General features: G+C 53.9%; 3 protein-coding genes across 3 annotated transcripts; 1 reads left to right on the top strand and 2 right to left on the bottom strand.

Moving 5' to 3' along the window:
• Positions 1 to 1,535: 1,535 nt before the first annotated feature.
• Positions 1,536 to 5,466, top strand: SAPIO_CDS0497 (uncharacterized protein; the record flags this gene model as incomplete). The annotated part of the gene is made up of 4 exons (XM_016783263.1): positions 1,536 to 1,747; positions 1,921 to 2,554; positions 2,622 to 3,615; positions 3,713 to 5,466. 4 exons carry the CDS (start codon positions 1,536 to 1,538, stop codon positions 5,464 to 5,466), a joined length of 3,594 nt encoding a protein of 1,197 aa, XP_016646463.1.
• A 961-nt stretch (positions 5,467 to 6,427) lies between these two features.
• Positions 6,428 to 10,350, bottom strand: SAPIO_CDS0496 (uncharacterized protein; the record flags this gene model as incomplete). The annotated part of the gene is made up of 7 exons (XM_016783262.1): positions 6,428 to 6,493; positions 6,589 to 8,264; positions 8,339 to 8,851; positions 8,981 to 9,218; positions 9,319 to 9,800; positions 10,029 to 10,206; positions 10,333 to 10,350. 7 exons carry the CDS (start codon positions 10,348 to 10,350, stop codon positions 6,428 to 6,430), a joined length of 3,171 nt encoding a protein of 1,056 aa, XP_016646462.1.
• Positions 10,351 to 11,207: 857 nt separating this feature from the next.
• On the bottom strand, positions 11,208 to 12,110 carry SAPIO_CDS0495 (Flavin reductase like domain-containing protein; the record flags this gene model as incomplete). Its single annotated transcript, XM_016783261.1, has 2 exons — positions 11,208 to 11,929; positions 11,996 to 12,110. The coding sequence occupies 2 exons, from the start codon at positions 12,108 to 12,110 to the stop codon at positions 11,208 to 11,210; spliced, it is 837 nt and encodes a 278-aa protein (XP_016646461.1).
• Positions 12,111 to 12,186: the final 76 nt, after the last annotated feature.

The raw sequence follows: 12,186 nt of genomic DNA, 5'->3' as shown, positions 1-12,186 counted from the left end.
ATGCGGACAAGTGCGAAGTACGTCCGAAGGTCTTCAAAACTCTACGAGACGTGTCCATTGATAGGCGCAGAGCAATATCACCACTAATTACCCACGTCGCTCGAATGCAACCGCACTATGTAGGGTTAAATTCCCTCATTAACGAGACCCCTTTCCAGCGTCGCATTACCGGTCCGGGAGGTTGCAGGAACGCTACAACATTAACCACACCAAAAATGACAGGAATCGAACTGACTGTGGGTTCACTGCTGAAAGATTCAGGTCCCAAGCCCCAGCTTGACTTGTCCAGACTCCTCTATTCTCCAATCTTTGCCCAAAGGGGAAGCCAATCTAAACCGTTTCGAGGAGAAGCACTCAAGTTGGCGCTCGTCATCCCATCATCATTTACACGCACCCACCGTTCGATAACCATCTAAGCTCGATCCGACATTTGCACAAATTCATGGCGGTCGGGGCAGGAAAACTCAAACTTGGCCTCGGTGTCTCTGCCTCGAGAGATGACTCGGCAGTTCAGATCGAGGCAGGATATGAACATGATCTCTATCGAAATTTCGTCATGGGAATTGAGACTCTGCTGCATTTGCTGCAGAGCGGGGACTCTTCTCGACCGCCACCTCGATTTTCGGCAACCCAGTCATAGATGGCCACGCACAATGTGCATCCCATAGTTCACTCCCCGCCGTCCCTCGGTGGGGACAATGAGATATCTCTTTCCCATTTCCGGCCCCTGCAATGAGGGTAGCATGCTGCCTCGTACGTACAGTAGTGTACACCACATTATTTTACATACCCTACAAAGGACATACTTCGCAGACTACAAAGTATGCTACCTACTCTCACCTGCTGCCACCAGGTAAGATGATTAGGCTTTTCGTGGCTGCAGGAGACTTAGCTCACTCGAGCAAGAGAGTGACAGTCAATGAGGTTAGCGTATGGAGAAAAATGTCTGATCGTTCTAACTTATAACTTGTGCCTCGTTAGATTGACGGTGCCAGTCTTTACCTTGTGCAGCAAGCTCGACTCGACGGACCCCTTGCTTTGCTGAACTAGACGGGAATGGTGGCGCCGATTTAAACCTCTTTTATCAACTGATGCCAGTGCTGTTCTTTTGTCTGTCCAACCACCCCAAAGACGTGCCCGAGCCATTGGGACTCTTTTTCTCTCTTTCACCCTCTCACCCTTCGAGGTCTTGCAGAAGGCGCATGTCATTAGACCGCTGGGGTGTTTCCTGTGTCTTTCTCTCGATCGCCTGAGATCTCTTGGCCGTTTTTGTCTTTTATAGATCTGGAAACGCGAGTCTCTATTGTCTCCATTGTCCTGCTGCTTGCTTATACGACGGTTCTTCATCGCGATCCTTGTCTCATCTTCTGGTCAAGATTTATTCCCTTTTTTTTTTTTCAGAAGAATTGATACCCTGCCTTCGACGGCCTTAATTTTTTTTCCCTTTTGTTCCCTGTTTACCTGTAATAATCACCTGGCGAAACAAGATCCACATCTTCGAAAAAAACCTGATCCGGTCTAGATCCTCCAATGCCATGAAAACGCTGTCTCTCCGCCGCCTTAGCAGCCATGGCACCCGACTCCTGAAGAGAGCCCTCTCGCCGGAGCCGCGTAACTACGACGATGACGACTCCAAGAACCTCTCTCTTTTTGGGCGGCTAGATCCGTCAGCTGAGGTTCCTGTTGAGGTTACGTCCGAATTGAAGGTGCTGCATGACCCGGTTCTCGGGTCAGCTCCGACCGTGGAGTAAGTCGAGCCGATCTTTGGCAGTTTCTTGGTTCCGGGCTCAGCCCCGGAGTTCTGGAAACCAAACATTTTTGGCCTTTTTCTCTTGTCTTTTTCTTATTCCCCCGTCTTACTATGTATACACCCCTATATTATGCTACGGAACGGAAACACTGATTGGAAACGGGGTATAGCATTATTGCTGTTCATGGATTAGGGGATGGGTTCGAGACGTGGGAATCTGCGCAGGACGGTTCATGCTGGTTGACGAGCCTTGTGCATCGTGACATCCCCACAGCGAGGATCTTGACTTTTAGACACAGCCCGGATTTACTTACGCCTAATATTTCGTCAGTGAGGGATTCTGTTCATGAACGGGCCGACCGTCTCCTCGATTCACTAAGGAAGCTGTACGCGGGTGGTAATAGCGACGGCGACGACGGCGCACAGAGGAACCTTACGCCTCCGCCCATCATCTTCATCTCTCACAGTCTCGGCGGCCTCATTGTCCAGCGCGCCCTCATTATCGCGGAGGAGAGTCGGGATGCGGATGCTCGACAGGTCTTTCTTGCCACGCGCGGTTTGGTGTACTTTGGCGTCCCGGCTCCCGCCCAGTTGCGAAGGGTTTTGGGCGATGTCTCACGGTTGTTGCAAGCGAGAAGTGGAGCGGGCAGGAGAGGGAGGGGAAGAGATGAGAAGAGCTGGGGGACTGATGCGGCGCTGTTGGAGGAGGGGTTGAAGGGACTCGATGCTGTTGTGGATAGGCTGCATCCCGTGTCGGTGTGTTTCTGCGAGGCGCTGCCGACGGCCGGGCTGAAGGGTCAATTGGTGAGTTTGTTTTGGGGGTGATGGGGTTGGTAGTTAACTGCCCGGCTCGACTGACTTCCTTTCATAGGTTGTCGACATTGGGTCCACGACGCCAGCCGCGGAAAGGGTGTTGCTGCAACGCTCGCATGTCGACTTGATGAGATTCAACGGAAAACAGGACGAAGGCTACACCGCCCTCAAAGAATGGGTCGACCTCATTCTGTCCGGTGTAGTTTCTCTGCCTTCATGGCTGGCACCAGAGTATATCGCCGGCATCGCCGACCGTAAGACTAACGCCTCAGCTGCTAGTAGTCTTTTGACGCTGACAGAACCTCTCCAAGTCTACGACCAAGCTTCGTTCTTGAGAACGGACTTTGACATCCGACCCGAGTATCCATCTCCATCCCCATACCATGTCAGACACCACCTCCTCGAAGACTTGACGACGCAGTTTACCAAGCTGTCGGCGTGCCACAGCGTAGCCTGCGTGGCGCTCACGGGTTACCGCGACGTCGGGAAGACGTTTCTCGCTCGGCACTTTGCGCGCATCACTAGCAAGGCGAGCGATCGCCCCGTCTTCTGGCTTAACGCCTCTAGCCGCGAGACACTAAGCGTCAGCTACCTCGAGCTGGGCCGCACCATCTTCGAGTACTACTGGGCCAAGTACCATTCCTCCGATACACTCCTCCAACCGGGAGACGGCGGGCCCTCCGACGACACCCCCCGCGCGCGTCTACGCGCCACGCTTGGATTTTCCGATATCGACTCGCTTCTTGAAGGCAGGGATTTTAACCAGCTAGACCAGGTCGCCGTGAATTCGTCCATCAAGGCCGTTATTAACTGGCTTTTGCGGGAGGGGAATGATCAGTGGCTGCTGGTGTTGGACAACGTCAGCGACGTAGCGGATCTGGTAGAGTTTCTCCCGCTGACGCTGAACGGATGGATTCTCTTGGTGTCGCAGAAAAAGGACTTTGATATTGGAGTGTTGGGGATGGGGCGATTGGAGGTTCCGATTTGGTCTGAAGAAGAGGCTTATGAGCTGCTTTTGGCTGAAGCTGGAAGAACCCATCATCCGTGTGAAGGTAAAATTTTGATCATTCTCTGGCAAGGAGAACTAACTCATTGCTCCAAATCCTCTTTGGAGTTGCTTGCGTTTGACTGACGTTTTTGAGAAAACAGAACAAGCTGGCTTGGATATTGTCCATAGCCTCAACTTCAGACCTTCTCTGATCTGCCATACCGCGGCATCCATCAGGGAAAAGAGCCTCTCGTTCCACAACTACTACACCACAACCGATGCCCTCGCGACCTCTGCGCTTGTTGACCTCGAGGAACATCCTCGACGGGACCAGCTGGCGGACGTCCTCGGAGTGGCCTCTCTTCTCTCAGACACGCCTATCCCTCTCGATCTCTTAATCTCCATCGAAAACGCCATCGGCGCGAGATTATCTACAGATGTGACGAGCGCCTGGTGGGTTAGCAAGTCTAGTGTGTCTCCCTTTGGCATTCCCCCTTCGTTTCTCGCAAAACTTCCTCAGATCTGTCCCACTAAAACCAAACTCTCTCCCGCTCACAAAGCCCCCCAAGCCCGTCGACCTCGTCTCACCGAAACACTCAAACAACTCAACCTCCTCACCCAACTATCATCCCCCCCTCATCACTTCGTCCTCCCCCCGACCATCCGTGCACACTTCCTTCAGACTCCACGTCCCCGGCACGCCTGGCTTGCCCTCTCGGCCCTTGCATCGGCCATCCAACGCCAAACCCTTTTCGACTCCCCGACCCTCTCCGAGATCCACGCATCCTCCCGTCTTCTCCTCCCCCACGCCCGCGCCCTCTACCCCCTAGCCCTCCAGCTCTTTCCCACCACCTCTACCACACCCCCGTCCTCCCCCTCCCCCTTCAAACCCGAGAAGCGTGACCCCCAACGCATAGATTGGCATCTCATCGGCCACCTCGCCGCGTCCCAGGGTGACGCATCCCTCGCCATAAACTGGCACGAATTTACCCTCCGCCGCAACACCGCCATCCGGTCCTCCTCATCCTCATCCCTCGACCCCGTCCAAGACCTCGAAACCATCATCTCCCTATCCCAACTCTGCAAACAAAGCGGCGACATCCCCCGCTACAACGAACTCATCCAATCCATCCACCTAACAAACGACATCCTCGCCACGAACCCGGACCTCTTCTTCCGCACCCGCCTCGCCCGCGCCACCCACCTAGCCGAAAACAACCTCCTCGGCCACGCCGCCCTCGAACTAGACGACCTCTCCCGCATCTACCCGGCCGACGACGCCCCCTCCTCCGCGTCTAAACTCACCCGCTCCCGACACATTCTAGCCCTACACAGCCTCTCCGTCATCCTTAAACTAGCCGGCCGAACAGACGAAGCCTCCGCCATCTACGCGCGCCTCCACCCCCTCTACGCAGCGCACCTGCCATCCCCTTCACACCCGACCGTCCTCGACACGCTAGAAGAGCACGCGCACGCCCTGCAGGAGGGAAGCGCGCTGCACATCCTCGACGCGCAGAAAATCCTCCAGCGAACGCTACGCGTCAAAACTACCTCTTTGGGACCCTCCCACCCTTCCGTCCTCCTGGCGCAAACGCACCTCGCGGGCCTGTACGAGTCGATACTAGATTATGCTTCCTCCGAGGACTTGTACGAACGGGCTCTTCCGAGGATGGAGGATGTGTTGGGGGAGCACCACGTTGCGTATTTAGCTGCGAAGGAGAACCTTGCGCTGAGCTACTGGTCGAGGGCGCAAGGGGACGAGAAAAAGAGCGGAGAGAAGGAGGAGGGGGAGATGAAGGAGTGGGCTGTGGGGTTGTTGAGGGATGTTCTTAGGGGGAGGGAGGAGATTGGGATGGTAGGTGAGGCAGAGGGGACGAGGGAAAGGTTGGGGGATATGCTTGGGGGTGGGGAGTGAAAACGGGAGGGGCCTTGGTATAGATTTCTTGAGGTTAGGGTTACGTGCTGATGATGGATTGGGGGAGGTTATTGTGATTTTTCTTACCTTTTTCTTTCTTTTTAGTATATTTTATACTAGATATAAATGTAATGTCTATTCCCAAAGTTGATGCCTTCTATTACCATCGTCAGCGTCGACGTGCTTTGCTCGCTTTCCCACACTTTGTCCTGCTTTTTTCAACTCGGACTCGCCTAGACCGTCCAATATCAAGATCACCCATCGCCATATCTACATAGAGCTAGCTGTCTGTGGCTCGGGCGTGATGATGTGAATCTTGTTATGCGAAACGATAGGATGACAGCCCGAAGGGCAACCATCTAGATTCTCACAGACATATCCATCTTCATTCCTACACACCCGCCCTCAACAGATCTTCGTCTCCAGCTCTCCATGAACAAAAAGCTAGAAGAAAAGAAAGCGACACGACTCCTTGACACTTCAATCACACTCACAAATCTTCAAGAAAAGAGAAAAAAAAAAAAGGGCGAAACAAGAATATATCAACATTGCCAATTAAACCAACCCAAGCCCCCCAAAACCAAAATCCACCTGGAATTACTCCTCCCCTTTAACGCATGACCAAGAATGGAGCAGGCTAGAAAACGAAACACCGGAGAGAGAGAGGAGTTACACAAAAAAACGAGTTGCGTAACCCTTGAAGCCGAGCCTTCCCCCCTCCCCGCCGCCCCAATTTCGAGGCTTTGAGGGCAAACGCCCCCCTATTGTGTAGGCCCGTCTTCACATCATCCCTATCCGACTTCCCTTGTCTCCTCCTTTCCTGCCCACGAGCTCCGAAACAAGAAATGGCCCAACAGAGAAAGGAATAACACGGCCCTAAAAACAAGCCAAAATGATATCTTTTATGTTCATAATTCGTCTCACTCTCCACCACACACACTCACACACATACTTGCTCCCCCTAATAATCAGACCGGTCCTTGATCTTCTTCGTCGCTTTAGCGGTGCCAATATGCGTATTATGTACCTATATCACCTCGTTAGCAAAGCACTACCTTCTTCTAGAGTAGCTTAAGATGGAGGGAAAAACGAAAAGGAAAGGGGGCCGGGGGAGAATCTCACCTTCGCAGCAAACCGCAAACTCGTCAACGTCTCCTTCAAATGCGCTTCCAACGGACTGACCATGACAAACATCAACGTCTTCGAATTGCCCCCCAACGAATACTGCAACAAATGCGTCAACTTCGAGTTCCTGTAGGGGACATGCGCCGTCCCTCTCCCTAGCGCATCGATGACGTCGCCGAGGCACGAGAGGCTCTTGTTGATGTTCTGCGTCTCCTTCATGCGGTCGCCCTCGACCTGCGAGTGTTTGAGGCGTTCGGACCCCGCCAGGTCGACGAGGTTGAGGGTCCCCTCGCAGCGCTCGCCCGTGGCCGAGTTTTCGCCCACGAGCTTGAGGATAAAGACGCTGTGCGAGCGCGACGACCGCTCGTTGGCGCGCGTGGCCGCCACCGTGCGGTTGTTCTGCGCCTCGCCGAGCATGGCCTCGACCTTGTCGGCCGAGTCGAGCCGCACGGTCTTGCAGTTGACCACGGTTGTCTGCTTGCGCGCCTCGTCGTGGCGGATGTCGAGCTTCTTGCCGGGCTCGCGCGAGTTGACCGGCGTTAAGAGGTCATGCAGCTCTTCGTTGTACACCTCGATGAAGGAGCCCTCCATCGTGTAGGTCCACGACTTTTCCTTGAGCTGCGTGATGGTTTCGTAGATCATGTGCGTCGCGCGCGGGATCATGCCGTCACCCGAAGACATGGTGAACGTCTTGCCCGACCCCGTCTGTCCGTAGCAAAATATGCACACGTTGTAGCCGTCTAGAGCGCTCTGAACCAGCTGCGAGATCTCGCCAAACACCTCTTCGTTCCTAATGGAGGGGTCAAAGACTCGATCGAACTCGAAGGGGTACTCTTTACGCGTGACGTTTCCGAGGCTACTCCTCTCCTCCGGTCCGAGCACGCCAATCTTGGCGGACGTCTTTTCGTCGGGGAAGAGGATCTTGGCCTCGCTGCCCTCGTTAGGGTCGAGCACGGGCCGGACTCTGCACATGACGCGGATATTTCCCTTGAGCTCCTGATACTTGTTGAAGAGAACGCGTCGCTCCGTTTCCTCCTTGATGAGCTTCTGCTTCGCTTCGTCGGCGATGCGGTGCGCCTCCTGGAGTCGTGCCTCCATGTCGGCAAACGAGTCGGACTGGGCCTTGCTATCGGATTCGAGGAACTCGATCTGTGACCTGAGCGAGTTCATCTTGGCCTCCATTGTGACGTTGGCTGCCGACATTTCCGCAAGACTCGTCTGCAGCGTACTCTTCAATGTCGCCTCGCGGTCCAAGTCTCCCTTGAGGCTTTCTACTTGGCTCCGCAGATCGGAAATCTCACCATTCTTCCTTTGGAGGTCCCCGTGCATGTCCTGCTGCTGGTTACCCATCTGCCGCCGTATCTCATCCATCTGCTTCGACTTTTCGCGTCTCTCATCCTCGAGCTCGGCGTTGTAGTGTCTCTTCAACGCCTCTAACTCCTCTTGGTGAGCCTTTTTTAGTCGGTCTACCTCGGTATCGATAGATCGCTGGAAGTCGTCTCGCGCATGTTCGTTTGCTCGCTGCAGCGCCTCGACCTCGTTCTTGTGTCTCCATTCCGCTTCATCTATCTTCCGCCTCAAGTCTATTACTTCATCTCGGTAGCGATTCGTGTCGGAAGTGACCTCGCCCACCCTGCGTAATAGATCGTCTCGTTCGTTCTGTAGTTCCGATACTGTCACAGGGATTCGAGTTAGAAGGGCCGGGCCTGTTGGATAAATCCTAAAAAACGACATGCCCAAAACTCACCTCTAGACTTGTACATTTCAACAGCGTTACCCAACGCTTCCCGATCCGACGCGGCATCTCCTATGATCGACTTCAACTGGTCGAACTGCTGTTCGATATTACCCAGACGCCCGTCCACATCCCAGGCTGAAAAGTTTTTCAAGTTAGAATACTTTGTCAAAAACGGGGATGGCGATTTCATGGGCGACAGCGTCCGCTTCACCTCGGACTTGAGCATGTCATGGAAGGCCTCGGATGCATCCAACAGGGAGGCAGGTCCTCCCTTGGATGGTGTGCAGAAGGTTTCGCAAAGACCAACTCTGCTAGAGGTCTCGCGACGAGGCGCTTTCGGCGTTTTGGGAGGAGACTTCCCAGCACGCTTGATGGTGACGTTTGGCATGTGGAGAAGCGGAGGAGCGAGAGGTGTGGGAGACCTGGTCCCTCTCGGTGGGTTGGGATTCACTTGATCATCCACCCTTTCGTGAAGTGTGGCGGGATCCTTCTTAGGAGGATCGAGCGTTAAGCCACTGAACGCTGTGCTCAGTGATACCTGGCGAATACGAGACAGGCCTGGAAGCGACTTGGCAATCTGCACTTGATGACCGCCGGCACTTGCCCTTCCAGAACCCAGGTCCTACGTGGATTTGGGGGCCATTGCCTTACAATTCTCAGATGGCCCGCTGTCCTCCTCTGCGCGATGACCGTAAGAGGTCTGCGGCCTAGCATCGTAGCCTTTCGATTTGGAGCTGACGGAGCGGTGGTGGTTCGAGTGAGACGTCTTTGGGCGCGCGTAGGGGGCTCGACTATCGGGACCGACGCTCGCGGCGAAGTTCGTCATAGAGTTCTGGCGGTTATGAGGGGGAGCTTGGCGAGTCGAGCCATATCGACTGGGCTGCTTGAGCTAAGAACACGGATGTTAGTAAATCAAAAGCAAAAGTAATGCTCCGCTCCTAAGAATCCTCTAGAAAATTTCCAACCACTTGAGTCGACTCTTCACAAACAAACAGGTCCTTCAATAGTCTCCAGCTCTGGAAAGGGTTCTCGACGCTTCGACGGACGCTCGCGCTCGGGAGGAGGGCGAGGCTGTCGGTGGTACTTGTGCGTAATTGAGGAGGGAACTCAGACGGCCGGACGCGATCGAAGAAGTCGCTTGATTCAGCCGTCGAAAGAATAGTAGGGTATCGATCGATGAGACTGTCGGCTTGCTTCGGACTTGGCCAGCGCTGCCCCAGACAATGGGCAACATCTTTCATGATCGGCTTTGGATAGATCATAAAATCGAATCTTGCTAAGCTGTTGCTGATAGGAATGATGATGATGGAGCCCGATGGTTGTGCCAACAGGCATTTGATGTTGAATTGAACAATGCCGGTTGAATCCCTTACCCCCAGAGTCTCGAACAATCGAAGAAGCGAAGAAGAAACCAAGAAACAGAAAGAACGATCTGACTCACTCCTGAAGAAACTCCCACCAACGACATCCCCTGTACATTAGACCGGGAAGCGGGTGGGGCAATCGTCGAGGGTTTCGCGGGATATTCGATCGCTCGTTGGGAAAGTGGTTTCCTCTTTGCTTCGGAAGATTGTGCTACATGGTAGGATGGGGATGGATGTCAGCCAACGCGTGGTCAATCGGAGGAGAGACGCAGTGGAACTCTCAAGATCATCGGATCCTATCCGATGATCAATGGCATCTGGAAATGAAAACATACCAGGCTGAGGGAGATCCCGTTTAAGTGGCTTGTTTAAGGGCGGCGGCATCGCAATCTGTGATCTCGCGTTATGCTGGGAGTCGCTGAGTTCGCTCAACCCAGCGACAGCAGAGCCGGCCGGCCTAGGGATGGCCCTCGGCGCCGGGAGTCGACTTCCCAATCTCGAGGTTCGAAAGTCCTGTCGAGGATAATGCTCGTTGTTAGCGCCATGTCATACTAACTTGCCTCTCGCAAGTCGGGTCTTGGATTGTCCCCAAGCTACCGGAAGCTATCGTGAACTTGAAGCAGGATGTCCAACACGTACTTGAGTCTCGGGGTCCATGGTGATGTGGTGAGGAGCGCGACGACGTAAGGCAACGGGGACGAGAATGGGCGCGACGAGGAGCAGAGCCCCAAACTTGAGAGTGTTCGGAGAAGGCAACTTGCGTTGAGGTTACCCCGAAGGAAAGTAGGAAGAGGGGAATTGGAAAATATACAAAGAAGGAAAACGAGGTTGACGAGAAAGTATTAGCGGCGGACAAGGGAGCACAGAATCTACACCGTTGCTCTGTTCCCCCAGGTGCTTTGATGGTGGGTAAATTTCGCGGATATCGACTCCAAGTGGGTGAAGTAGTGTACAACAGAGTCCCAGAGTGGTATGTCTTGCAGGGTGTTGTTTGAAGGGGGCATCAATCTTCGGTTCGCGGTACAAAGCCGAGTGTACTTTTCTGCGTTTGTTTACTTTGCGCGGCTCATGGGGCAACCAGGTTTAGCGCCTGAGAAACGAGGTTTCGTTGCAATGTTCCAATTGTCCTGCGCTCAAATCTTGCCCCACAATTCACAATTCACAATTCACAATTCTGCACAATTCACTGGTCGATTCTTTGACCTTCTGATTGGCATAACTAGAAATTCGAGCCAGCCCGGAGATATAAGAGCACGCAGTTATAACAACATTCCCTCTTCGCTGGGGTTACCATGACGAACTCCAATAGACCCTCTCCAAATCCTCTCATCAACGTATCGTGAAATGCACATAGAATCCACCTGTAACCAAGAAAAGCTCTTCGGCTTCCCATTCTATAATGTAGAGTGTTCTATCCAGTCCCATCAAACTCCGCCATACAAGTATTGATACACACAGCTCTGTAAAAAACACCCTCAGAACTGTCCCGGTAAATGCTCACCCTCAACCATCCTCTACTCCACATGCTTCTGTATCACCTCCCCGGCCCTCCGATACCTCCTATCCGCATAAGCCAACCCCAATCCCTCCGCATCCCCCTCCTCTCCACCATCCCCACGAATCTCCTCCACCTCCCCAACCACAATAACATGATCTCTCACCGAAAGCAACTCCTCCACCCTACACCTCAACACCCTCCTCACACCCTCCCCCCTCAGCTCCACGCCCCCATCCCCACGCTCCACGACACACCCGCACCCTTCCACGCCCTCGAAGGGATCTTTCCCCGCGTCGCCGCGCGAGAACCACTCCGCTATCCTAGAACCGCGCACGTCGTCGCGGAGAACGTGGACGTTGAATCTTCCGCTGGAGCGTAGGGCGTCGAGTGTCCTGCTGGGTTTTTTGATGTTGAAGGAGACGAGGGGTGTGGGTGATATTGAGAGGGAGGTGAGCGAGGACATTGTCATGGCGCGAGGATAGGAGGGTTTTTGGTTCGTAGTGGTCGTACTCGAGAGGGAAGAAGAGGAGGGCGTGGGCGTATGAGGGTGCGGGTCGAGGGATGTACAGACAACGACGGAGTGAGGGAGGAGTCTCATCAGGGCGCGGAATTGGTCGGCCGTGGCCGTTGCATGGTGGGAGGTCGGAGAGGGGGTTGGAGGTGTGTTTGAGGGAGTCGAGGGCGGTTGTTGTGCGCGAGCTGCTGTTGCGATCGTCCTGTTCGATTGGAAGGGTATTCCTAAAACGGCCTTTAGCGACGAACGGCGCGTAAGATCGGGAGGGAGAAGAAGAAAAATACACTTACTGTCTCCAATGCAACATATCCTGCTGCTATTTGCATCAATTGCCCACGACGTAACCAAGCCCGTCCTGCCTGGCGTCGCTTTCGCAGCAACGCCCAGAACTTTAAACCCTCTCATCTTGGAGTCTACCCTCAGACAATTACCATTATTTTAAAGAAACAAGTATTAAAAGGGCCAATTAGGAGGTCCCCAA

The sequence above is a fragment of the Scedosporium apiospermum genome (assembly GCF_000732125.1).
Source record: "Scedosporium apiospermum strain IHEM 14462 chromosome Unknown SEQ_SAPIO_0022, whole genome shotgun sequence".
Lineage (NCBI taxonomy): Eukaryota > Fungi > Ascomycota > Sordariomycetes > Microascales > Microascaceae > Scedosporium > Scedosporium apiospermum.
Note: the sequence above shows the minus strand (reverse complement) of the source record. Positions and strands in the feature narration are given on the sequence as shown.